We start from the raw sequence: 26,447 nt of genomic DNA, 5'->3' as shown, positions 1-26,447 counted from the left end.
TCACTTCAGCTCCAGGTACTGGGGTAAGACATTATTCCAGAACTGTTGGGATTCTTGGGTACTTTTGGCCTGTTTTCCCCCTGTGGTCATCTGTTTGGTACGGGCTGCTGGTTTGGGTTTCTCCCTCGGGGGATCTTCCATCCCTTTCCTGCTGGGGGGAGCTGCTTTAGGTGGTACGCTTTGTGAGCCTTTCTTTTTCCCTTTTGCATATTTTATCTCTTCCTCCTCTTCTTCCTCCTCCTCTTCCTGTTCTTCCTCCTCCTCTTCCTGTTCTTCCTCCTCTACCTCTCCCTCCTCTTCTTCTTCTATACTATCTTTCCCTTCCTCTCCCTCCTCCTCTTCTCCTTCTTTACTATCTTTATCTTCATCTTCTTCCTCCTCTTCTCCTTCTTTACTATCTTTCCCTTCCTCTCCCTCCTCCTCTTCTTCTTCTTTACTATCTTTATCTTCCACCTCATCTTCTTCCTCCTCTTCCTCCTCCTCTTCTCCTTCTTTACTATCTTTATCTTCCTCTTCATCTTCTTCCTCCTCTTCTCCTTCTTTACTATCTTTCCCTTCCTCTCCCTCCTCATCTTCTCCTTCTTTACTATCTTTATCTTCCTCCTCATCTTCTTCCTCCTCTTCCCCCTCCTCTTCTTCTTCTTTACTATCTTTCTCATCTTCTTCTTCCTCAACTTGTTCTTCTTTAATATATTTTTCTTCCTCCACTTCTTCTTCTCCTTCCTCTTCACCTTCTTCCTCTCCCGTTTCCTCCACCTTCATCTCCCCTTTCTGTTCCCCTGCAGCAGCTTCTTCTAATTCACCATCAATTTCTTTATTTTCTTTCCCTTCTTTTTCATCTCCCTTCTCTTCCCCCTTTTCTCCAGCCTCCTCTCCCTCTGTGTCTTTTCCATCTACTTCCTGTCTATCTTTTTTTTCTTCCTTCTCTTCCTCCTCTTCCTTCTCCCTTTCCTCTTCTTGTTTGTTCGCTTCCTCCACTCTCTCTTCATCCACTTCGATTTCCTCTTTCTCATCTTCCTGTTTTTCACCATCTTCCTCTCCTTCCTTCTCACCCTCATCATCTCCTTTCTCCTCTTCATTATTCTCTTCTCCTTCTTCCTGATCTTTACTTTCTTCCTCTTCTTCCCCTTCACCCTCTTCCTCCCCTTCTCCCTCCTCCCCTTCTCCTTTATCATCTTCTTCTTCCCCCTCATCTTCTTCTTCGCCCTCCTCTTCCTCACTTTTTTCATCTTCAAGTTCCTCCTCTCCACTAGCATCTTCATCCTCTGCCTCATCATCCTCTCCTCCCTCCTCTTCCTCCTCACCCTCTTCGACTTCACCGTTCTCCTCTTCACCTTCATTTTCATCCTCTTCTTCCTCACCATCAACTGCTTCCTCTTCTTCTCCTACATTGCCCTCACCTTCTCCACTTTCTGCACCATTTTCCTCATCGTCATCCTCTTCTTCTTCCTCCTCCTCACTTACACTTGCCTCCTCTTCTTCACTTTCACAACCTTCCTTACCCTCTCCCTCTCCTTCCTCATCTGTTCCACTCTCTCCCTCTCCTTCCTCCTCTCCTGACTCGGTAGCTTTACTTTCTTCACTCTCTGATTCTTCTGCTTGTTCATCTTCCTCCTCTTCTGCTGATCCCTCACTCTTGCTCTCAGCCTCACTTCCTGATTCATCACCACCCTCCTCCTTGTCCTCTTTGTTTTCATCCCCACTCTCTTCATCACTGGACTCTTCTTCACTCTTATCCTCCTCTTCCCCCTCTCCACTTGTCCCAGAACCACTCTCTCCCTCTTCTCCTTCCCCATCACTCTCTTCACTTTTCTCCTCTCCCTCCTCCTCTAGGCTTGCCTCAGAATCACTCTCTTTGCTCTCCTCACCCTCTCCTGTCCCCTCAGAATCACTCTCTTTGCTCTCCTCCCCCTCTCCTGTCCCCTCAGAATCACTCTCTTTGCTCTCCTCACCCTCTCCTGTCCCCTCAGAATCACTCTCTTTGCTCTCCTCACCCTCTCCTGTCCCCTCAGAATCACTCTCTTTGCTCTCCTCCCCCTCTCCTGTCCCCTCAGAATCACTCTCTTTGCTCTCCTCACCCTCTCCTGTCCCCTCAGAATCACTCTCTTTGCTCTCCTCACCCTCTCCTGTCCCCTCAGAATCACTCTCTTTGCTCTCCTCACCCTCTCCTGTCCCCTCAGAATCACTCTCTTTGCTCTCCTCCCCCTCCGCGCCCTGGCTCTCTTCACTCTTCTCTTCTCTATCCTCCTCTCCTTCTCTGCTGGCCACAGAATCACTGTCTTCTGCTTCTCCCCCTTCGTTCTGTTCACTGCTCTCTTCCAGACCCTTACTACTCATGTCATCCTCCCCCTCCTCTTCTTCCAGACCCTTACTACTCCTGTCATCCTCCTCCTCTTCTTCCAGACCCTTACTACTCCTATCATCCTCCTCCTCCTCTTCTTCCAGACCCTTACTACTTCTGTCATCCTCCTCTTCTTCCAGACCCTTACTACTCCTGTCATCCTCCTCTCCCTGTCTCTTTGTGAAATCTTCATGTTCATCATTCTCAGCCTCTGACCTTTGACCTCTACTAGTGTTTTCATCGTCATCAACCTCGGCCTGACCTCCTGACCTGTCACTAGCAGCCTCTGTGTTGTCTGGGTTCTTCTCAGAACTCCTGCTCCCTGCTTCCTGATCAGAATTCCCAAGAACACTGATGCGTATGGCGGTCCTGTTTCTTTGCGCTACTGCACTGGGATCTGATGTTGAAGAGGAGGAGGAGGAGGAAGGCTGGGTGATGGCGCTCTGTTTGGTGAACCTCTCTACCCGGCTGGACCGCCGAGGAGGAATAGAGGTGGCTGTGTCACTCTCTGACTGAAACCCCCTCACACTTGTCACCGCCTCACTCAAGACCCCCATGGCTACGCCTGCCACCCCCACGGCTGGAAGGAGAGAGGCTGCATCGCTGAGAAATCCTCCCCAGCCAGGCTCCCCCTCCTGGGATTCACCAATGGTATCTTCCCCTGGGACCGCCACTCTATCTTTGACCTGTGAGACAGCCAGTGGCTCTCTAAGCTCAGACTTCACTGACTTCTTATCCCAAGTATTTTGAGGCATTGCATCTGATAATGACAGTGATGCAGATGGTGCTTTGGCCTTTGAGGTAGGTTCTACTAAGATTGGTTGGCTGGAAACCTCTGTTGGCTTGCTTTTCACTTTCACCGGGGTTCCATTCAACTCAGTCAATTTAGCTTTAACCTCTTCAGGTTTAGGCACATTTTTTGTTTTGGTGGGTGCACTTTTTGTTTCTGTGACTTTGCCTTTATCTTTAACTGCCATTTTGTTCCCCTCTGTTGTCCCTGACTCTTTGAGAGTAATAGACTCTCCAGTCTTTTGTTCATTCACCTCTTTTGCCTTCCTTTGTCCCTTTATTGGAGTGCTTTTACCTTCAGATGGTTTGTTCTTATCTACTACCTCCTTAGGAATCCTCTTTACATTCAAAGGAGTGCTTTCAGCCACAGTTTTAATTGGAATTGGCTCCTTTTCCACAGGTTTACCTTTAACTTTGACTGTAGAGGATTTGGCCTCTTGAATGTTACTTTTCACAGGGGTGGATTTGACCTCTAATTGTTTACCTTTAACTGAAGCGGACTTGACCTCTTGAAGTGGTTTATTTTGAACTTCAATAGTTTTAGTATCTTCCTTTGCCTCCTTACTTCTGATCTTTACAGGGCCTTTACCTTTCATCTCTGTACCTTTATTCACCTCAGACAACTTGCTTTGATCATGCTTTGGAGTGCTGGGTTTAGACACAGATATCTGGACCTGACTGTGTTTAGGAGTGCTAGGTTTTGATTCAGATAACTTGCTTTGTTTCCTTGCAGGTGTACTTAGCTTAGACCCTGCTTTACCTGTGCTTTGAAGATTGCTCTCTAGTTTACTGGTTTTCACTTTAAGGCCAGCCTTTTCTGTTGTCAAAGTGATGTTCTCCTTGCCCCTGGCTGGGGTTTGGGGGTTCTGAGGGGTCTTTAGTGGTTTGGAACTCTTTGTGGGAATGGCCTCTGCCTTCAACGAACTCAAACTGGAACTTCTCTGGAGCTCAGTGGGAAGGGCTTTATGGGAAGGTAGCTCCTCCTTCCTGTTGATCAGGGTTTGTTCAACCTTCCTCTCTGCCTCCTTCACAGATCTCCAAAGAGCCCTAGCCTTTTTATGTCCCTGGAGAGATGAGAAAGAGACAAGGAGACAGAGAGAAAAAGAGAGGAAGTGGCAGAGAGAGAAAGACAAATAAAAGAAAGAGAGAGGAGGGTAACGTTTTGCAAAGAGAGAATATTCAGAGGGTAAGGTAGAAAGAGAGAAGGATTTGAAACATGAAGAGTATACAGTAAAGTGTAAAGCAGAATAAAGGAGCCAAATGTACAGTGAAATAAAGGAGAAAGGAAGACAGACATGTAGATGCCAGTCCTTCTTTCCTGTCCCTCATAGTAAATACGCTAACATACCTTATCCTTCTGCTCTGCAGATGTAGTCCCAGTCTCATCGCCAGAATCTCCTCTCGATAGTGATGCCTGCCTCAAAAGGAACGGGACACAAGTCTCACAACCAAACTCAACATCTCATTTAACTATGTTGAGATACGTTAATAACCTACATACAAGCTCTTACATGAAACAACTATAAAGGGTTACAACACAAAAGCCAGAACCTTCCTTCCATCAGGAATGTAAACAAGTATGGGTAGTCAGCTTTCCTGCAGGCAAACATGAGCCTGTATAATAACTGCATAACAGAATAAAAAGCAGAAACTGGTAGGAAGAACTACGACACGTGACGATGAAATCCATCTATTTTCCCCCCCATCCCTGCTGGAAATAAATCATAATCCAAGTTAATGAGAGGGTATTGAGGTGTTATGCAAAAGCAGACCGATTCGCTCATTGCCACGGCAACCTTTATTAGAAGCCTTTCCATTCAGTCCATTAACACATCCACCTTCATCATCGGGTGCCAAACTCCTCACATATTATACTTCAGAGACTCTCTATGGAATGGATTAAACACGTATCCACGTACAGTATACACACAGGCTCATAGCACACAACACACTCTAGAGGTTCTGTGTATAGAATGACCTAAAGTGCATGGGAGACGCAGCACAACAAAAATAAATGCCTGGTCTTCCCAGCATCATGTGTTTTTCTAGCTGCTCTCTCTCCTCCATGTCGGTTGTTCACACTGCTGGGTTTCACTGTGTGCTGAAACAAGAGTGGGCCGATGAAGACCACGATGAAGATGTTGAAAACGTTGTGCATGTATCAGTAAAAGCAGTGTTAGGGTGTGTGTAGCGAAATACTCTTGTCCTCCGAACACAGGAAACTCCCTCACAGTCTCCCTCAGCAGGAGTCATGGAAAGATGGGCGTGAAGTGTGTCGACATCCCAGTCACGTCAAGACTACGGATTAGCTATGAGCCAGGAGGAGCTGTGTGTGTGTGTGTGTGTGTGTGTGTATGTGTGTATAATTACATGTGTGTATGTTGATGAGAAGAATGGCGGCAGGGACAGCGATTAAGCTCAAACCCATTTGTTTATTGGCATCTCTAACGCTGAAGCTGCAACAGGAGATTTATGACATGTTTTCTTGGAAAAGCAAATGAGCAGGAGACAGACGCAGAGACAGACGCAGAGACAGACGCAGAGACAGAGAGACAGACGCAGAGACAGAGAGACAGACGCAGAGACAGAGAGACAGACGCAGAGACAGACGCAGAGACAGACGCAGAGACAGAGAGACAGACGCAGAGACAGAGAGACAGACGCAGAGACAGAGAGACAGACGCAGAGACAGAGAGACAGACACAGAGACAGAGAGACAGACACAGAGACAGAGAGACAGACGGAGAGGCAGATGGAGAGACAGACGGAGAGACGGAGAGACGCAGAGACAGACGCAGAGACAGACGGAGAGACAGACGGAGAGACAGACGCAGAGACAGACGGAGAGACAGACGGAGAGACAGACGCAGAGACAGACGCAGAGACAGACGCAGAGACAGACGGAGAGACAGACGGAGAGACAGAGGGAGAGACAGACGGAGAGACGCAGAGACAGACGCAGAGACAGACGCAGAGACAGACGGAGAGACAGACGGAGAGACAGACGCAGAGACAGACGGAGAGACAGACGCAGAGACAGACGGAGAGACAGACAGAGAGACAGACGCAGAGACAGACGCAGAGACAGACGCAGAGACAGACGGAGAGACAGACGCAGAGACAGACGCAGAGACAGACGCAGAGACAGACGCAGAGACAGACGGAGAGACAGACGCAGAGACAGACAGAGAGACAGACGGAGAGACGCAGAGACAGACGCAGAGACAGACGGAGAGACAGACGCAGAGACAGACAGAGAGACAGACGGAGAGACGCAGAGACAGACGCAGAGACAGACGGAGAGACAGACGCAGAGACAGACGCAGAGACAGACACAGAGACAGACGCAGAGACAGACGGAGAGGCAGACGGAGAGACAGAGAGACAGACGCAGAGACAGACGGAGAGAGACAGATGGAGAGAGACGGAGACAGCCGGAGAGAGACAGACGGAGAGAGACAGATGGAGAGATGGAGAGACAGACGGAGAGACAGACGGAGAGACAGACGACTGCGTGGTTGAGCCCGACTCCAACACCATCATTAAGTTTGCTGACGACACAACGGTGGTAGACCTGATCACTGACAACGATGAGACAGCCTATAGGGAGGAGGTCAGAGACCTGGCAGTGTGGTTACAGGACAACAACCTCTCCCTCAACGAGGCAAGACAAAGGAGATGATCGTGGACTACAGGAAAAGGAGGGCCAAACACACCCCCATTCACATCGACGGGGCTGCAGTGGAGCAGGTTGAGAGTCCACATCACCAACAAACTAACATGGTCCAAACATACCAAGAAAGTCGTGAAGAGGGCACGGCAACACCTTTTCCCCCTCAGGAGACTGAAAATATTTGGCATAGGTCCCCAGATCCTCAAAAGTTCTACAGCTGCACCATCGAGAGCCTCCTGACCGGTTGCATCACCACCTGGTATGGCAACTAGTGATGCACCGATATGTCATTTTTGACCGATACCGATTTCCAATATTTTCCTTCCCAAAAAACCCTGATACCGATATTTAAATGTTTTGCTGCCTTTTAAGCATTCTAGTACAGTTAAATAGTTAACACACACACACACACACACACACACGTGAACATAGCGGTCTAAGGCATCTCAGTGCAAGAGGCGTCACTATAGTCCCTGGTTCGATTCCAGACTGTATCACATCCGGCCGTGATTGGGAGTCCCATAGGGCGGCGCACAATTGGCCCAGCGTCGTCCGGGTTTGGCCTAGGGTAGGCCGTAATTGTAAATAAGAATTTGTTCTTAACTGACTTGCCTAGTTAAATAAAGGTTACACACACACACACACACCACACTGACCAAAAGGGTTTTGTTGGCATTTTGTTGGCATTTATCAAAACATAATCAAAACCTATTTCTTTCACTTACTTGCTGTGCTGTTTCATTGTTCATTTGTTCAGTCTTTTCATTCATCCAGGATTTCATCATACTGTCACGTTCGCTATCTTCAAACTCCCGATCATAAATAAACCAAGGTGCAGCGTGCATGGAATTCCACATCTTTTAATGAAGATGAAACTCACCAAACAACAAAACAGGAGAAAAACGAAATGTGACGTTCTGGGCTGCTCACAGGCAGCTACACAAAAACAAGATCCCACAATCACAGGTGGGAAAAGGGCTGCCTAAGTATGGTTCCCAATCAGAGACAACGATAGACAGCTGCCTCTGATTAGGAACCATACTCGGCCAAAAACAAAGAAATAAACAACATAGAATGCCCACCCCACATCACACCCTGACCTAACCAAATAGAGAAATAAAACGTCTCTCTAAGGTCAGGGCGTGACACATACATGTCAAGCAGTGAAGTTTCAGCTCTGTCTGTCCGTGGCCTCCGTGTGCACTGTCACTGTGTCAGTTTCCATTTTGTCTAGCTGTGTATGTAACATTTCACGTAAACCCTGTCTCTTGTCTGCATCGAAGTAGCAGCCCTTGTACATAGCGTCGAGCACGGTGGCGACACAGTAAAGAGAGAATGCCACCGAATCGCTTGTTCACAGCCTGTCGGCGGTTTAGTTGAGCAGACGTTTCAATGCCATGACAGAGGGTATCACGTCTGCGCAGGCACAGTTGATGAGCTTATTTCTCCAGTCAGTTGTTCGAATGGAGCTAGCTAGTGTGTTCATATTTCCAAGTTTCAAACATGTTCTCAAATACCATTGAAATGGCAGCAGCAGTATGACAACCATCATATTCATGAGCATGCAATACGACTTTCCTCAGTACGAAATCCTCGACGACCCACTGTGCTGTCAGACTCAGCATGCTCATTGGGCTGATATCGCTGGTCCAAATGTCAGTCGTGAAGTTAATAGCAGTGACGCTATTACTGTGTAACTCCGGTAGGGCAACATCTGAAAAATGGCGCACTTGGTAGTGTGTACCAGTGTCGGTGAAAGCCAACATCACCGATGACAGAGAACGGTTGATTGTCAAGGGCAAAGAATTCCATTATCTTGGCGTTAATGGATTTCGCCTTAGAGTTGTCTCGCTGAAATGTTATGTTTGACTTGTTGAATGCTCGATCCACACAGCAGACATTGTGGGCTAGGTTAAGAATGCTGTGTTGCACGTGTAGTGCAACATTTTACGTGGCGTCATCATGTCATGTACAGTTGAAGTTGGAAGTTTACATACACTTCGGTTGGAGTCATTAAAACTTGTTTTTCAACCACTTCACAAATTTCTTGTTAACCTCTCTAGGGTATGTGGGACGAAATCGTCCCACCTAGTCAACAGCCAGTGGAACCGAGTGGCGCGAAATACAAATACCTTACAAATGCTATTACTTCAATTTCTCAAACATATGACTATTTTACACCATTTTAAAGACAAGACTCTCGTTAATCTAACCACATTGTCCGATTTCAAAAAGGCTTTACAACGAAAACAAAACATTAGATTATGTCAGGAGAGTACATAGACACAAATAATCACACACCCATTTTTCACACCCACAGCTAAATGCGCACTAACCTTTGATGATCTTCATCAGATGACACTCCTAGGACAATATGTTATACAATACATGCATGTTTTGTTCAATCAAGTTCATATTTATATCAAAAACTAGCTTTTTACATTAGCATGTGACGTTCAGAACTAGCATTCCCACCGAACACTTCCGGTGAATTTACTAAATGACTCACGATAAACGTTCACAAAAAACATAACAATTATTTTAAGAATTATAGATACAGAACTCCTTTATGCAATCGCGGTGTCAGATTTTAAAATAGCTTTTCGGCAAAAGCACATTTTGCAATATTCTGAGTAGATAGCTCGCCATCACGGGCTAGCTAATTTGAGACCCACCAAGTTTGGCGTTCACTAAACTCAGAATTACTATAAGAAAAATTGGATTACCTTTGCTGTTCTTTGTCAGAATGCACTCCCAGGACTTCTACTTCATCCACAAATGTTGTTTTGGTTCAAAATAATCCATAGTTATGTTCAAATATCCTCTGTTTTGTTCTTGCGTTCAAGACACTATCCGAACGGTGACGCGCGGACGCGTATCGTGACAAAAAATTTCAAAATATTCCATTACCATACTTCGAAGCATGTCAAACGCTGTTTAAAATTAATTGTTATGCGATTTTTCTCGTAAAATAGCGATAATATTCCGACCGGGAGACGTCTTTTTCGTTCAAAGACTGAAAATGTAAAATGGCCTCTTCACGTGCCGCGCGCTCCCGTCTCATTGTTCTCAGATCGACCACTATCCAAATGCGCTACTGTTTTTCAGCCATGGGCTGCAAAGTCATCATTCAACGTACTGGCGCCTTCTGAGAGCCTATGGGAGCCTTAGAAAGTGTCACGTTACAGCAGAGATCCTCTGTTTTCGATAAAGAGAGTGTAGAAGGCCAAGAAATGGTCAGAGAGTCTGACAGAATGTCTGACAATTTGTTGTCCTTCTGTTGCATCTCTATCGAAAATACAGCATCTGTGCTGTAACGTGACACTTTCTAAGGCTTCCATTGGCTCACTAAAGCCACCAGAAAGTGGAATGGGGTGTCTGCTGTCTCTAGGGGGGACAGTGAGACTGGAGATGTGCGGTCACGAGAACTCGCCATGTTTTTCTTTCTCTCTTTGAATGAATACAACGTTGCCCGGTTGGAATATTATCACTATTTTACGAGAAAAATAGCATAAAAATTTATTTTAAACAGCGTTTGACATGCTTCGAAGTACGGTAATGGAATATTTTTTTTTTTTTGTCACGAAATGCACTTGCGCGTTACCCTTCGGATAGTGACCTGATCGCACGAACAAAATGGAGGTATTTGGATATAACTATGGATTATTTGGAACCAAAACAACATTTGTTGTTGAAGTAGAAGTCCTGGGAGTGCATTCTGATGAAGAACAGCAAAGGTAATCCAATTTTTGTAATAGTAATTCTGAGTTTAGGTGACCCCGAATTTGGCGGATGTCAAAATAGCTAGCCGTGATGGCCGAGCTATGTACTCAGAATATTGCAAAATGTGCTTTCACCGAAAAGCTATTTTAAAATCGGACATAGCGATTGCATAAAGGAGTTCTGTATCTATAATTCTTAAAATAATTGTTATGTATTTTGTCAACGTTTATCATGAGTAATTTAGTAAATTCACCGGCAGTTTTCGGTGGGTATGCTAGTTCTGAACATCACATGCTAATGTAAAAAGCTGGTTTTTGATATAAATATGAATTTGATTGAACAAAACATGCATGTATTGTATAACATAATGTCCTAGGAGTGTCATCTGATGAAGATCATCAAAGGTTAGTGCTGCATTTAGCTGTGGTTTTGATTTATGTGACATATATGCTTGCTTGGAAAATGGCTGTGTGATTATTTCTGTCTATGTACTCTCCTAACATAATCTAATGTTTTGCTTTCGCTGTAAAGCCTTTTTGAAATTGGACAATGTGGTTAGATTAACGAGAGTCTTATCTTTAAAATGGTGTAAAATAGTTGATTGTTAGAGAAAATTGAATTGTGGTATTTTAGTTGGTTTTGTATTTCACGCCGTGCAATGCCATTGGCTGTTGGCTAGGGGTTCCGCAGGCGGAACGGGGTTCTGCTAGCGGAACGTCTGTCCTCAACAGGTTAAATTACAAAGATGAGCACTAACCACACTGCGCCTTGGTCTACTCCATTCAACAGCCGTTACAGAACTACCCACCTACAGCGTGGTAAGGAGGAGCAGAGGGTTTAGGACTCCTGGACTTGGGAAGATATACTGGACGGAAAGGGACCCTGGAGACAGGCTGGAGAATACCGCCGCCCGCCGGAGGAGATAGAGGCAGCGAAGGCAGAACAGCGTTTCTGGGAGGATCGGCTGGCACGGCAAGAGGAGGAGAGGCAGCCCCAAGATTTTTTTTTGGGGGGGGGGCACACGGGAAGGTCGGCGGTGCCGAGGATGGAACCAGAGCCAGTCGGGGTGAAGTTGGAGGTGAGCGAAGGGAGCGAAGCAGAGACAGTGAAGGAGTTGATGGGGAGATTGGAGGAGAGAGCTATGAGAGAGCTGCTGTGTTGGTGCATGAGGCACGACATTCACCCTCCTCGAATTGATGTCACCTGAGTCAGCTCTCCATACTCGTCCTGAGGTGCGTACTAGCCGTCTGGTGAAGACTGTGCCAGCCCCACGCACCAGGCCTCCTGTGCACCTCCCCAGCCCTGCACGTCTTGTGCCTGCTCCCAGAACCAGGCCTCCTGCAAGTCTCCCCAGCCTGGTGAGTCCTGTGCCGGCGCCCAGAGCCAGGCCTCCTGCATGTCTCCCCAGGCTGGTGAATCCTGTGCCTGCGCCCAGAGCCAGGCCTCCTGCAAGTCTCCCCAGCCTGGTGAGTCCTGTGCCTGCTCCCAGAGCCAGGCCTTCTGCATGTCGCCCCAGCCTGGTGAGTCCTGTGCCTGCGCCCAGAGCCAGGCCTCCTGCAAGTCTCCCCAGCCTGGTCTGTCCTGTGCCTCCTCCACGGACCACGCCTCCAGTGGGTCTCCCCAGCCTGGGGAATCCGGCGCAGCCAGAGTCGCCCGCCTGTACTCCGGCGCAGCCAGAGTCGCCCTCCTCCCCTATAGGTTCAGGTTTTGTGGCCGGAGTCCGCACCTTTGGGGCAGTGTATATATATATTTTTTGAGCAGTGTATATATATATATATGTATATGTATATATATATATACTGCTCAAAAAAATAAAGGGAACGCTTAAACAACACAATGTAACTCCAAGTCAATCACACTTCTGTGAAATCAAACTGTCCACTTAGGAAGCAACACTGATTGACAATAAATTTCACATGCTGTTGTGGAAATGGAATAGACAACAGGTGGAAATTATAGGCAATTAGCAAGACACCCCCAATAAAGGAGTGGTTCTGCAGGTGGTGACCACAGACCACTTCTCAGTTCCTATGCTTCCTGGCTGATGTTTTGGTCACTTTTGAATGCTGGCGATACTTTCACTCTAGTGGTAGCATGAGACGGAGTCTACAACCCACACAAGTGGCTCAGGTAGTGCAGCTCATCCAGGATGGCCAATCAATGCGAGCTGTGACAAGAAGGTTTGCTGTGTCTGTCAGCGTAGTGTCCAGAGCATGGAGGCGCTACCAGGAGACAGGCCAGTACATCAGGAGACATGGAGGAGGCCGTAGGAGGGCAACAACCCAGCAGCAGGACCGCTACCTCCGCCTATGTGCAAGGAGGAGCAGGAGAAGCACTGCCAGAGCCCTGCAAAATGACCTCCAGCAGGCCACAAATGTGCATGTGTCTGCTCAAACGGTCAGAAACAGACTCCATGAGGGTGGTATGAGGGCCCGACGTCCACAGGTGGGGGTTGTGCTTACAGCCCAACACCGTGCAGTACGTTTGGCATTTGCCAGAGAACACCAAGATTGGCAAATTCGCCACTGGCGCCCTGTGCTCTTCACAGATGAAAGCAGGTTCACACTGAGCACATGTGACAGAGTCTGGAGACGCCGTGGAGAAAGTTCTGCTGCCTGCAACATCCTCCAGCATGACCGGTTTGGCGGTGGGTCAGTCATGGTGTGGGGTGGCATTTCTTTGGGGGGCCGCACAGCCCTCCATGTGCTCGACAGAGGTAGCCTGACTGCCATTAGGTACCGAGATGAGATCCTCAGACCCCTTGTGAGACCATATGCTGGTGCGGTTGGCACTGGGTTCCTCCTAATGCAAGACAATGCTAGACCTTATGTGGCTGGAGTGTGTCAGCAGTTCCTGCAAGAGGAAGGCATTGATGCTATGGACTGGCCCGCCCGTTCCCCAGACCTGAATCCAATTGAGCACATCTGGGACATCATGTCTCGCTCCATCCACCAACGCCACACCACAGACTGTCCAGGAGTTGGCGGATGCTTTAGTCCAGGTCTGGGAGGAGATCCCTCAGGAGACCATCCACCACCTCATCAGGAGCATGCCCAGGCGTTGTAGGGAGGTCATACAGGCACGCGGAGGCCACACACACTACCGAGCCTCATTTTGACTTGTTTTAAGGACATTACATCAAAGTTGGATCAGCCTGTAGTGTGGTTTTACACTTTAATTTTGAGTGTGACTCCAAATCCAGACCTCCATGGGTTGATAAATTGGATTTCCATTGATTATTTTTGTGTGATTTTGTTGTCAGCACATTCAACTATGTAAAGAAAAAAGTATTTAATAAGATTATTTCATTCATTCAGATCTAGGATGTGTTATTTTAGTGTTCCCTTTATTTATTTGAGCAGTGTATATATATATATATAAAAAAAAAATTCTTAACTATTTTTTTAACTGCATTATTGTTTAAGGTCTTGTAAGTAAGCATTTCACGGTAAGGTCATTTCACGGTAAGGCGCATGTGACAAGTAAAATGTGATTTGATTAGAATAAGCAGGAATCCGGAATCCTCCAACCAAGATTTCTAGAAAACCTGATATTTTTGGGGAAGCTACTGTAACTTTAAAACCTAGACCAAAGTAATGAGCCATTCTGATCCCAGGCCAAAGACATGGAGCCCACATACCTGACAATAGCAAGACATCAAACCTAATACACAAACAGATCTATAACACATACAGGGCCTTCAGAAAGTACTCATACCCCTTGACTTTTTCCACATTTTGTTGCGTTACAGCTTGAATTTAAATAGATTAAACTGAGATGTTGTGTCACTGGCCTACAGACAATATCATAGTGTCAGAATGGAATTATGTTTTTAGAAATGTTGACAAATTAATAAAAAGTCAATAACTATTCAACCCTTTGAGGCAAGCCTAAATAAGTTCAGGATCAAAAATGTGCTTAACAAGTCACATAATATGTTGCATGGACTCTGTGTGCCATAACAGTATTTAACATGATCTTTGAATGACTACCTCATCGCTGTACCCCACACATACGATTATCTTTCACATCTACTCCCGCTCCACCGCTCGACATCGCCGGTTTACTAACCACCGGTCCTGGCAACCCATCATTACGCACACCTGGACTTCATTACGTCCCCTTTATTTAGCCCTCTGTGTTCATCAGTCCTTAGGTGTTATTGATTGTCTCTTACGTTCAGTATGCTTCCCATGTTTGTGCTTTTGTATCTGTTCTGTATTAAACTCACCTTCTGCACCTGCTCTCTGACTAACATTATCTGTTAGGTCCCTTAGTCGAACACTGAATTTCAAACACAGCAAAGACCTGGGAGATTTTTCCAATGTCGCGCTAAGAAGGGATCTGATTGATAGATGATTTTATATATATATATATATATATTTTTTTTTTTAAAGCAGACATTGAATATTCCTTTGAGCATGGTGACGTTATTAATTACACTTTGGATGGTGTATCAATACACCCAGTCATTACAAAGATACAGGCATCCTTCCTAACTCAGTTGCCGGAGAGGTAGGAAACCACTCATGGATTTCACCATGAGGCCAATGGTGACTTCAAAACAGTTACAGAGTTTAAAGGCTGTTTATTTTATTTAACTAGGCAAGTCAGTTAAGAACAAATTCTAATTTTCAATGACAGCCTAGGAACAATGGGTTAACTGCCTTGTTCAGGGGCAGAACGACAGATTTTTACCTTGTCAGCTCGGGGATTCAATCTTGCAACCTTCCGGTTACTAGTCCAACACTTTAACCACTAGGCTACCTTGTGATAGGACAAAACTGAGGATAAATCAAAAACATTGTAGTTAGTCTAAAATACTAACCTAAATGACAGTGTACAGAATAAAAAAATATTCCAAAACATGTATCTTGTTTGCAATAAGGCACTAAAGTAAAACCGCAAAAGTGGCAAAAACTTTATGTTCTGAATACAAAGCATTCTGTTTGGGGCAAATCCAACACAACACATCACTGAGTGCCACTCTTCATATTTTCAAGCATGGTGGTGGCTGCATCATGTTATGGATATGCTTGTCATCGGCAAGGACTATGGAGTTTTTTTTTTAATAAAAAGAAACGGAATAGAGCTAAGCACAGGCCAAATCCTAGAGGAAAACCTGGTTCAGTCTGCTTTCCAACAGATACTGGGACACAAATTCACCTTTCAGCAGGACAATAACCTACGACACAAAGCCAAATCTACACTGCTTACCAAGACGACATTGAATGTTCCTGAGTGGCCTAGTTACAGTTTTGACTTAAATCGGCTTAAATCTATGGCAAGACTTAAAAATGGCTGTCTAGCAATAATCAACAACCAACTTGACAGAGCTTGAAGAATTTAAAAAATAATATTGTGCAAATATTGTACAATCCAGGTGAGTAAAGCTCTTTGAGACTTACCCAGAAAGATACAGCTGTAATCGCTGTCAAAGGTGATTCTAACATGTATTGACTCAGAGGTATAAATACTTATGTTTTCACTTTGTCATTATGGGGTATTGTGTGTAGATGGGTGATAAAATATATATTTAATCCATTTTGAATTCAGGCTGAAACACAACAAACTGGAATAAGTCAAGGGGCATGAATACGTTCTAAAGGCAGTGTAGTACACATTATAATATTTTAGAATAAAGCCGCTGTACTCACCAAGTTTGATAACGTGTCCTTTTCATCCTCCATATTCTCAATGAGCATCAGGCTCTCGGGGGCTTCTGTCACTGTGTCCTCGTTCCTCTCTGTAAAAACACACAGAGAACACTGGGATAGGTCATAGAATATGGGTTGCAGTTATGCCTACAGCATGTGGCCATATAGTTTTGCGAAAAAGGTGAGACAGCATTGTAGGATTCAACTACTGTACCTGTCTGTGGTGAGGTGGGACTCCGAGAAGGGCTTGGGTGCCCCTTAGACAGCGTTTTGGGGTATTGGTTGTAATCTGTGGGCTTTTTAAATGGGCTTTTAGGGGTCAGTGTGGGGTCGGGGATGAGTTTAGGCATGGATTTGAAGGACTGTGAGGGGCTAATGGGTTCTTTACATGTGGATTTTGGTGATTTTGACGGGGTGGGCTTCTTCTTCTTAGGGCTGGACTTTGAGGAGAGTGAAGGGCAGGGAGGGTCTGGGAATGTGAATTGGGGTGACCGTGATGGTGTTAAAGGGGGTTTACCTCTGGGTTTGAGTGACAGAGAGGGACTGGGGGCGTTGTTTGGGGAGGGATTGGAGGACAGTGAGGAGGTGGAGGGGTCTTTACATGGTGTTCTGGAGATGCGGATGTTCCTGGACACGGGAAGGGAGGTGTTGAAGAAGCCAGACATCAGAGGAGGAAGGTTACGGAACATCTGGCCAAACTGCTCTGGAGAACACTCCTGAAACAGACCATACAGATAAGTAAACTGAACAAAAATATAAACGCAACATGCAACAATTTCAACAATTTTACTGAGTTACAGTTCATATAAGGAAATCAGTCAATTTAAATAAATTCATTAGGCCCTAATCTATAGATTTCACATGACTGGACAGGGGTGCAGCCATGGTGGGCCTGGCAGGGCATTAGCACACCCACTTAGTAACCAAACCCACCCACTGGGGAGCCAGGCCCAGCCAATCAGAATTAGTTTTTCCCCACAAAAGTGCTTATTACAGACCAAAATAATCCTCCGTTTCATCAGCTGTCCGGGTGGCTGGTCTCAGACGATCCAGCAGGTGAAGAAGCTTGATGTGGAGGTCCTGGGCTGGCGTGGTTACATGTGGTCTGTGGTTGTGAGGCCGGTTGGACGTACTGCCAAATTCTCTATAACGAGTTGGAGGCGGCTTATGGTAGAGAAATGAATGTTCAATTCTCTGGCAACAGCTCTGGTGGACATTCCTTTCTTCAGCATGCCAATTGCACGCTCCCTCAAAACTTGAGACATCTGCGGCATTGTGTCGTGTGACAAAACTGCACATTTTAGAGTGGCCTTTTATTGTCCCCAGCACAAGGTGCACCTGTGTAATGATCATGCTGTTTAATCAGCTTCTTGATATGCCACACCTGTCAGATGGATGGATTATCTTGGCAAAAGAGAAATGCTCACTAACAGGGATGTAAACACATTTGTGAACAAAATTGGAGAGAAACAAGCTTTATGTGAGTATGGAACATTTCTGGGATCTTTTATTTCAGCTCATGAAATATGGGACCAACACTTTACATGTTGCATTATTATTTTTGTTCAGTACTGAATAATGGCTGCATAAGGGCTCAGTTGCTCCCTCAGGCCATATTAGTACTAAAGTGAAGTGATTGAGACTGGTACACACAAAGTAGGCTACTACACATGACCATTACCAGAGAGGAAGAGGTGAAGCGAGAGGCTCCACTCCAGTCAAAATCTGTCCATGTGAGAATACAGCTATAAGCAGACCAAGTGGGGATTTTTGGTATCAAAGGCTAAGAGAAAGTGTCAGATTTGGTCAACAAGAAATATGATTGTTAATTTGCCACGTGAGACTTATTTGATCGAATAGAAGTTTAGTAATGTTTAGATTGTTACTTAAATAAGTGGCCAAACGTGGCATCTCGGCAGCTTTGAGAAAATATATTTTATATTGGAGTTGTGTCTGTTTGTTCACACACATATCTGCCCTTTCATTGGCTAGAATGTCCCTCCTGATCTCGCATCCACCCACCTGCCTTTACGCATTCACGATAACGACTTCTATTGCTGGGCGCAGACCATCTCATCATTATATACAGTATCTCTGCAGAAATGTGATGCAACACTGCTCCCTAGTGAAGGCAACCAAACACCACAACTCTGTCACTCCTTGTAATCAACACTCCGGTTCTCCTTTCTGAAACGTTCTGATGCTGTGGCCCAGTGCTCACCCTCTCCCTGCGGCGGGCCCTAGCAGACAGGGTCCAGAGAGGAGGTGCGGTCGGTGGGTTGGACATCAGGAGGGAGGGGTCCATCAACAGCAGCTCAGTGTAGGTCTCCAGAGTCTCCAGAATGGTCTCTGTGACATCATCTTCCTCTATCACCACTTCCTCAACCTCTGGGCGTCTGGGCATAGCCAGCACCAGCATGTGAGAGCTGCCACCTGCCACCTGAACACACATGCACAGTATTAGAACATGCACAAACACAAACACACTCACACACAAACCCACACAGCTTGACTCACTGACTGGACACTGTATTTGAGGAAGCGTGGGCACAGTGTTGGTCTGAACTGGTTGGTGAAGTTCTCTTCCCCCAGTCCTAGTTTACCATGGCGACCATCCCCAAAGGTGTACAGAATCCCACTGTCTGGAGGGTGAGACATGGGGTCTCAATGGAACATGCTCAGGTTTCAAATGTCTGAATGACAACTTCTATTCAACAGTGTATACTTAGTAGAATAGATTACAGTAGAATAGAAGCTTGCCTGTGATCACAGCGGTGTGGTTCTCTCCACAGGTGACGTGACTGACTCTGCCGTTCCGGAAGTGGACCAGTGCTTTGGGCAGAGGTGCTTCGAATAGGAAGGTCCCATGGCCCAGCTGACCATGCTGACCCCGCCCAAACGTGTACACATCCTCCTCTGGAACACGGAGAGGAAGCAAGAGAGAAAGAGAGAGAGATATACGCCTTCAATAGGGGGAAACACTGAAGCAATACAAACACACCCTAAGAACCAAAAAGGAACAGCTGGATGGAATTGAGGAATCCATAGAATCAAACCACTTCTGGGAGAATTGGAATAAATGAAACAAATCTCATCAGGAGGAATTGGCTATGCAAAATGGGGATATGTGGAGAAATCGCTTTGCAAACCTCTACAGCAATATAGCAAAGAGCCCAGAACAAAAAGATTTTCAAGAAAAATTACAAATCCTTGAATCAGCAGTCAAAGACTATCAGAATCCTGTGGATACCCCAATTACAGAAGAAGAATATTGGAAAAACTATGCACTCTCCAACCCTAAAAGGCCTGTGGTGCTGATGGTATTTTAAATGAAATGATCAAATATACACACCACAAATTCAAATTGGCTATACTCAAACGCTTCAACATTATCCTCACTGCAGGTATTTTCCCCCGATATTTGGAACCAGGGATTGATCACACCAATCTATAAAAATGGAGACAAATTTGACCCAAATAATTACAGAGGAATTTGCGTTAACAGCAACTTGGGGGAAATTCTCTGCATTATTATAAATAGCAGACTACACCATTTCATTGATGAACACAACATCCTGAGCAGAAGCCCGATTGGATTTCTAAAAAATGATCGTACAACAGACCACATTTACACCCTCCACACTCTAATTGACAAACAAGTAAACCAAAACAAAGGCAAAATCTACTCGTGTTTTGTAGATTTCAAGAAAGCATTTCATTAAATTTGGCACGAAGGTCTTTTTTATAAACTAATAGAAAGTGGTATTGGAGGGAAAACATATGATGTTATTAAATCAATGTACACTAAAAACAAATGTGCGGTTCAAATTGGCAACAAGCAAACAGACTTCTTCTCTCAGGGACGGGGAGTGAAACAGGGCTGCCCAGTAAGTCCAACACCATTTAACATCTACATTAATGAATTGGCAAAAACATTAAAGAATCGGAAGCACCTGGTATCACCATACACAACACTGAAATCAAGTGTCTGCTGTACGCAGATGGCCTGGTGCTGCTGTCTCCCACTAAAGAGGGTCTGCTGTAGACAGATGGCCTGGTGCTGCTGTCTCCCACTAAAGAGGGTCTGCTGTAGACAGATGGCCTGGTGCTGCTGTCTCCCACTAAAGAGGGTCTGCTGTAGACAGATGGCCTGGTGCTGCTGTCTCCCACTAAAGAGGGTCTGCTGTAGAGAGATGACCTGGTGCTGCTGTCTCCCACTAAAGAGGGTCTGCTGTAGAGAGATGACCTGGTGCTGCTGTCTCCCACTAAAGAGGGTCTGCGGTAGACAGATGACCTGGTGCTGCTGTCTCCCACTAAAGAGGGTCTGCTGTAGAGAGATGGCCTGGTGCTGCTGTCTCCCACTAAAGAGGGTCTGCTGTAGAGAGATGACCTGGTGCTGCTGTCTCCCACTAAAGAGGGTCTGCTGTACGCAGATGACCTGGTGCTGCTGTCTCCCACTAAAGAGGGTCTGCTGTAGACAGATGGCCTGGTGCTGCTGTCTCCCACTAAAGAGGGTCTGCTGTAGACAGATGACCTGGTGCTGCTGTCTCCCACTAAAGAGGGTCTGCGGTAGACAGATGGCCTGGTGCTGCTGTCTCCCACTAAAGAGGGTCTGCTGTAGACAGATGACCTGGTGCTGCTGTCTCCCACTAAAGAGGGTCTGCTGTAGACAGATGACCTGGTGCTGCTGTCTCCCACTAAAGAGGGTCTGCTGTAGACAGATGACCTGGTGTTGCTGTCTCCCACTAAAGAGGGTCTGCTGTAGACAGATGGCCTGGTGCTGCTGTCTCCCACTAAAGAGGGTCTGCTGTAGACAGATGACCTGGTGCTGCTGTCTCCCACTAAAGAGGGTCTGCTGTAGACAGATGGCCTGGTGCTGCTGTCTCCCACTAAAGAGGGTCTGCTGTAGACAGATGACCTGGTGCTGCTGTCTCCCACTAAAGAGGGTCTGCGGTAGACAGATGGCCTGGTGCTGCTGTCTCCCACTAAAGAGGGTCTGCTGTAGACAGATGACCTGGTGCTGCTGTCTCCCACTAAAGAGGGTCTGCTGTAGACAGATGACCTGGTGCTGCTGTCTCCCACTAAAGAGGGTCTGCTGTAGACAGATGACCTGGTGCTGCTGTCTCCCACTAAAGAGGGTCTGCTGTAGACAGATGACCTGGTGCTGCTGTCTCCCACTAAAGAGGGTCTGCTGTAGACAGATGGCCTGGTGCTGCTGTCTCCCACTAAAGAGGGTCTGCTGTAGACAGATGACCTGGTGCTGCTGTCTCCCACTAAAGAGGGTCTGCTGTAGACAGATGGCCTGGTGCTGCTGTCTCCCACTAAAGAGGGTCTGCTGTAGACAGATGACCTGGTGCTGCTGTCTCCCACTAAAGAGGGTCTGCGGTAGACAGATGGCCTGGTGCTGCTGTCTCCCACTAAAGAGGGTCTGCTGTAGACAGATGACCTGGTGCTGCTGTCTCCCACTAAAGAGGGTCTGCTGTAGACAGATGACCTGGTGTTGCTGTCTCCCACTAAAGAGGGTCTGCTGTAGACAGATGGCCTGGTGCTGCTGTCTCCCACTAAAGAGGGTCTGCTGTAGACAGATGACCTGGTGCTGCTGTCTCCCACTAAAGAGGGTCTGCTGTAGACAGATGACCTGGTGCTGCTGTCTCCCACTAAAGAGGGTCTGCTGTAGAGAGATGACCTGGTGCTGCTGTCTCCCACTAAAGAGGGTCTGCTGTAGACAGATGACCTGGTGCTGCTGTCTCCCACTAAAGAGGGGTTACAGCAGCACCTAGATCGTCTTCACAGGTTCTATCAGACCTGGTCTCTGATATTCCAAAAAAGGTCCGGAAATCAGGATGACAAAAATAAATTCTATTTGAACACAGTTCTATTAGAACACACCAAAAACTACACATATCTAGGACTAAATATCAGCAACACAGGTAGCTTTCACATGGCTGTGAATGAGCTGAGAGACAGAGCAAGAAGAGCATTCTATGCCATTAAAAGGAACATCAAAATCGAAATTCCAATTAGAATCTGGCTCAAAATATTCCAATCGGTTATAGAACCAATTGCTCTGTATGGCAGTGAAGTATGGGGTCCACTCTCTAATAATGAATTCACCAAATGGGACAAACATCCAATTGAAATACTGCATGCAGAGTTTTGCAAGACTGTATTGAAAGTGCAAAGAAAAACTCAAAATAACGCATGTAGAGCAGAATTGGGCCAATACCCCTTTCTCATTCAAATAGAAAAAAGAGCCATCAAATTTTACAACCATCTAAAAACAAGTGACCCCAAAACATTCCATCACACAGCTCTACAACGTCAAGAGATAAAACCAGAGAAGAGTCCCCTCAGCCAGCTGGTTCTGAGGCTCAGTTCACAAACCCAAACCAACCCCATAGAGCCTCAGGACAGCACTCAGAAAATTTTAGCAGCCAAATATGTGTCCCCCTGCAACAACCTGAGGGACAGCCAGTGAAAAGTGCAATGTAATGTCGATAATATTTCCCATCTTGTTTAGTTTAGTCTTTCATACCTGGTCATGTGTCTTCTCAGTCTTGTTGACACTGGTCTACTACCATCGCTTTAATGTATTGTTGTTCTGATTAATATTGTTGTTGTAGTTGTTGTTAATGGTAACCCCATGTCCACTACTACTATTATTGCTGGTGGTCCCACCATTTATTTATATATGAATATATATATATATTTTATATATAGAGAGATTTTTTTTCTATATGTATACTTTGACAATGTAAGTAATAATGAACTTGCCATGTCAATAAAGTCAATTGAATTGAATTGAGAGATAGAGAGGTATAGAGGAAGCAAGAGAGAGAGAGAGGTATAGAGGAAGCAAGAGAGAGATAGAATGGTATAGAGGAAGCAAGAGAGAGAGAGAGAGAGGAAGCAAGAGAGAGAGAGAGATAGAGAGGTATAGAGGAAGCAAGAGAGAGAGAGATAGAGATGTATAGATATAGATAGAGAGGTATGGAGAGAGAGAGCTATAGAGAGAGATAGATAGAGCGGTATAGAGGAAACAAGAAAGAGAGAGAGAGATAGATAGAGCAGTATATAAAGAGGTATAGAGGAAGAGAGAGAAAGAGAGAGATAGAGAGGTATAGAGGAAGAGAGAGAAAGAGAGAGATAGAGAGGTATAGAGGAAGAGAGAGAAAGAGAGAGATAGAGAGGTATAGAGGAAGAGAGAGAAAGAGAGAGAGAGAGGTATAGAGGAAGAGAGAGAAAGAGGTATAGAGGAAGAGAGAGAAATAGAGAGATAGAGAGGTATAGAGGAAGAGAGAGAAAGAGAGAGATAGAGAGGTATAGAGGAAGAGAGAGAAAGAGAGAGATAGAGAGGTATAGAGGAAGAGAGAGATAGAGAGGTATAGAGGAAGAGAGAGAAAGAGTGAGAGAGAGGTATAGAGGAACAAAGAGAAAGAGATAGATAGAGAGGTATAGAGGAAGAGAGAGATAGAGAGGTATAGAGGAAGAGAGAGAAAGAGAGAGATAGAGGTATAGAGGAAGAGAGAGAAAGAGAGAGATAGAGAGGTATAGAGGAAGAGAGAGAAAGAGTGAGAGAGAGGTATAGAGGAAGAGAGAGAAAGAGAGAGATAGAGGTATAGAGGAGGAGAGAGAAAGAGAGAGATAGAGAGATATAGAGGAAGAGAGAAAGAGAGAGATGGAGAGGTATAGAGGAAGGGGAGACAGTCACAAACTGGAAACAGTAGACAGACTGTTTAATTGTATTAACAGTACTGTATCTATGAGTTAGTATTAATAGTATTTCCCAGAGGTATTTACTTGTGAGTGCCACTGTGTGCTCCCCTCCACAGGACACTTGGATGACTGGGTCCTGGATGCCTTCCACCTGCTGAGGGACTCTGTGATTGGCCAGCTGGTCAGGGAATAGACCCAGCCTTCCGTTCCGACTCTCCCCAAACGTGTAGAGGTCCCCGTCCACTGGAACAAGCCCAAACCAGCCACAGTAACCCAGCCGAATTATTATAGGACAACAGGTTAATGGTATGCATAAGGTTCAGCTCCTCAATTTAAATGAACCCTGTGTGTGTTACCTGTGACGAACGCTGAGTGGTGGTATCCACAGGACACCCAGGCCACTGACTGCCCCACCATCACCTCTCTAGGCTCTGAGGCGTAGCTCTCTGCCCCCAGACCGATCTGGCCAACCGAGTTATCACCCCACATGAACAGCCTGCCATCCTCTGCCAACACATATACAACACAGCACAGATACTGACAGAGAAGACTGACCAACAGACAGACACACACAGTAGACAGACAGTCTGTCTGTTGTCATCGTTACCTGTCAGAGCAGCTGAGGTGTTGCAGCCAGCAGCAAGCATTTTGATTGGTGCGTGGTCAGAGAAGGGACGAATCAGGTGGAAGGTGTTTGTGTCATCACAGTGTCCCAAACCAAGCTGCCCCTCCTGGTTACTGCCAGCACCATAAACACGCCCACTCCCTGAGAAACATGGGTGAAAGCCTCATCAGTCATTGTAATGGCACATATTCTTAACATGTTCTATAGTAATGTAGAGTAAAATAACTTGGTTCTTTTACATGTGCACACAATTGTGTGGTCTCTTCCACATGCTGCAAACTTCACTTTTTCAGTCTTCAACACTAAAGAAAAAAAAACGTGTTTTAACGTTACAAAACTTTGACAAAATGTGAGTGGAACATAATCCTTGTACATGATGGACTGACCTTTCACAGCAGTGGGCTTGTTGACGTTGATGTTTAACCCCAGTCCTAGCTGACCGCAGGTATTACTTCCAAACATGAACAGCCTGCTATGGCCTACACATAGGAGAAGACTCAGTAGGCTCCACTTATTTTTCATAAACTGCTATTAAACATAATTATACTGTTTTTATGTATTTCTTTGTGTCTTTGAACAAGTAAATACTATACATGTCTTGAAGTAAAAGGCATTTTGTTCATAACACTGTTTGATTACAGGTCCATTAATCAACTGATAATGAACCATTGATAATGATTTACCAGCATTTTATAAACAACAAACGAGCTATGTATTGATCGTTTTATACAGTGTCCCCAAGTCAGCCAGTCATATGGGAGAGTGTAAGTTACATTATTGATCACCTGTTACGACAGCAGTGTGATCACCCCCACACGAGATTTCTTCTGGATGGTCATTCTTCAGCCAGAATTTACTGGGCACATTATCAGCAAACTTGCTCTTCCCAAAAGTGAAGATTGCTCCTGTTTCTGTTAGGGTAAAAAAAAACTTTAAGACAGAAGAGAAACTATGACATTTCATAGGAGTTTGAGGAAATATCAGGTGCTATAATTTTGCACTACATGATTTCACTACTAGGCTTCACAGCAGTAGGTAAATCCTAATGCCAACCGGTTATCACGTATTTAGGTCGCTGCAAGCCAGAAATAGCAACAGGTTAACTAATGGTCCCTACCATGAATTACTGTCTAGTGCTAGTATAGCAACTATTGAGCTAAATAACAGCCATATGCTTCAAAAAAGCGATTCGGACACAGGTTTCCTAACCAGGTATTTCATGTTCCGTCTGCCCGGTCATCTCTTCCCTGGTGTCGGCTCACCTCGCATGTGCCAGTCACATTCCTCGGCAGAAACAATCAGCGGATTTCAGAAGCTGAGCGCCGGTCTACGGCACTGGACGTGACCAGTGTGAGCAACAATAGCGGAATCGGCGGTTTGCCTTCAAAATAATCGTCTCCCATTGAAACTGATGCAAACTGATAAAAAATTGTGGAATCACGCCACAATTGTATTAAAGGAAAACTATATTTTGATATTTGTTTAATTAATCCATTGTTGTTATAGTCCCAAATGTTTTGCATGTCAGTAATCAAGTTTTGAAGATATGTAACTTTCAAAATACATATGATGAAAAATGCACCATACAGGCCAGATTTCTGTATTTTATGAATGTTCCTCCTTTTCTTTTGCAGAGTACCCTCAGGTGGTTCAGGTGCTTCCTTCCCTCCTTCTCCAGACACTCTATGTGGGCACTCCAGGACATGTTTTCTTAGAATGTTACCCCAAGGAACTTGGCTGGAGTGCCTTTCCATACAGTTTAAGGTGCACTTACTTGGTTATTTTGGGGTGCCTGGAGAAGAGGACGCACTGTGTCTTCAGGGGATTGAGCTTGACCGTCCACAGATTTAACCCAGTTCTCCATCTCTGTTATGCTCTTCTGTAGCTTCTTTCCAGCATGGACAATGTTTTTGGAGGAGGCCC

At 45.6% G+C, this 26,447-nt stretch overlaps 1 protein-coding gene across 1 annotated transcript; it reads right to left on the bottom strand.

The window, feature by feature from the left end:
• LOC106586668 (X-linked retinitis pigmentosa GTPase regulator) lies at nucleotides 1–25,793 on the bottom strand. The gene is made up of 15 exons (XM_045707435.1): nucleotides 25,787–25,793; nucleotides 25,310–25,435; nucleotides 24,911–25,003; nucleotides 24,764–24,826; nucleotides 24,507–24,665; nucleotides 24,256–24,405; nucleotides 23,984–24,142; nucleotides 18,944–19,099; nucleotides 18,701–18,825; nucleotides 18,405–18,623; nucleotides 16,398–16,899; nucleotides 16,184–16,272; nucleotides 4,479–4,544; nucleotides 588–4,194; nucleotides 1–161 (listed from the first exon to the last, which is right to left on the bottom strand). Exons 1-15 carry the CDS (start codon nucleotides 25,791–25,793, stop codon nucleotides 1–3), a joined length of 5,682 nt encoding a protein of 1,893 aa, XP_045563391.1.
• Between the last annotated feature and the right edge of the window lie 654 nt (nucleotides 25,794–26,447).

Source organism: Salmo salar, chromosome ssa25, assembly GCF_905237065.1.
Source record: "Salmo salar chromosome ssa25, Ssal_v3.1, whole genome shotgun sequence".
Classification (NCBI taxonomy): Eukaryota; Metazoa; Chordata; class Actinopteri; order Salmoniformes; family Salmonidae; genus Salmo; species Salmo salar.
The sequence above is the reverse complement of the archived record's forward strand: the minus strand, read 5'-3'. Positions and strand labels throughout refer to the sequence as shown.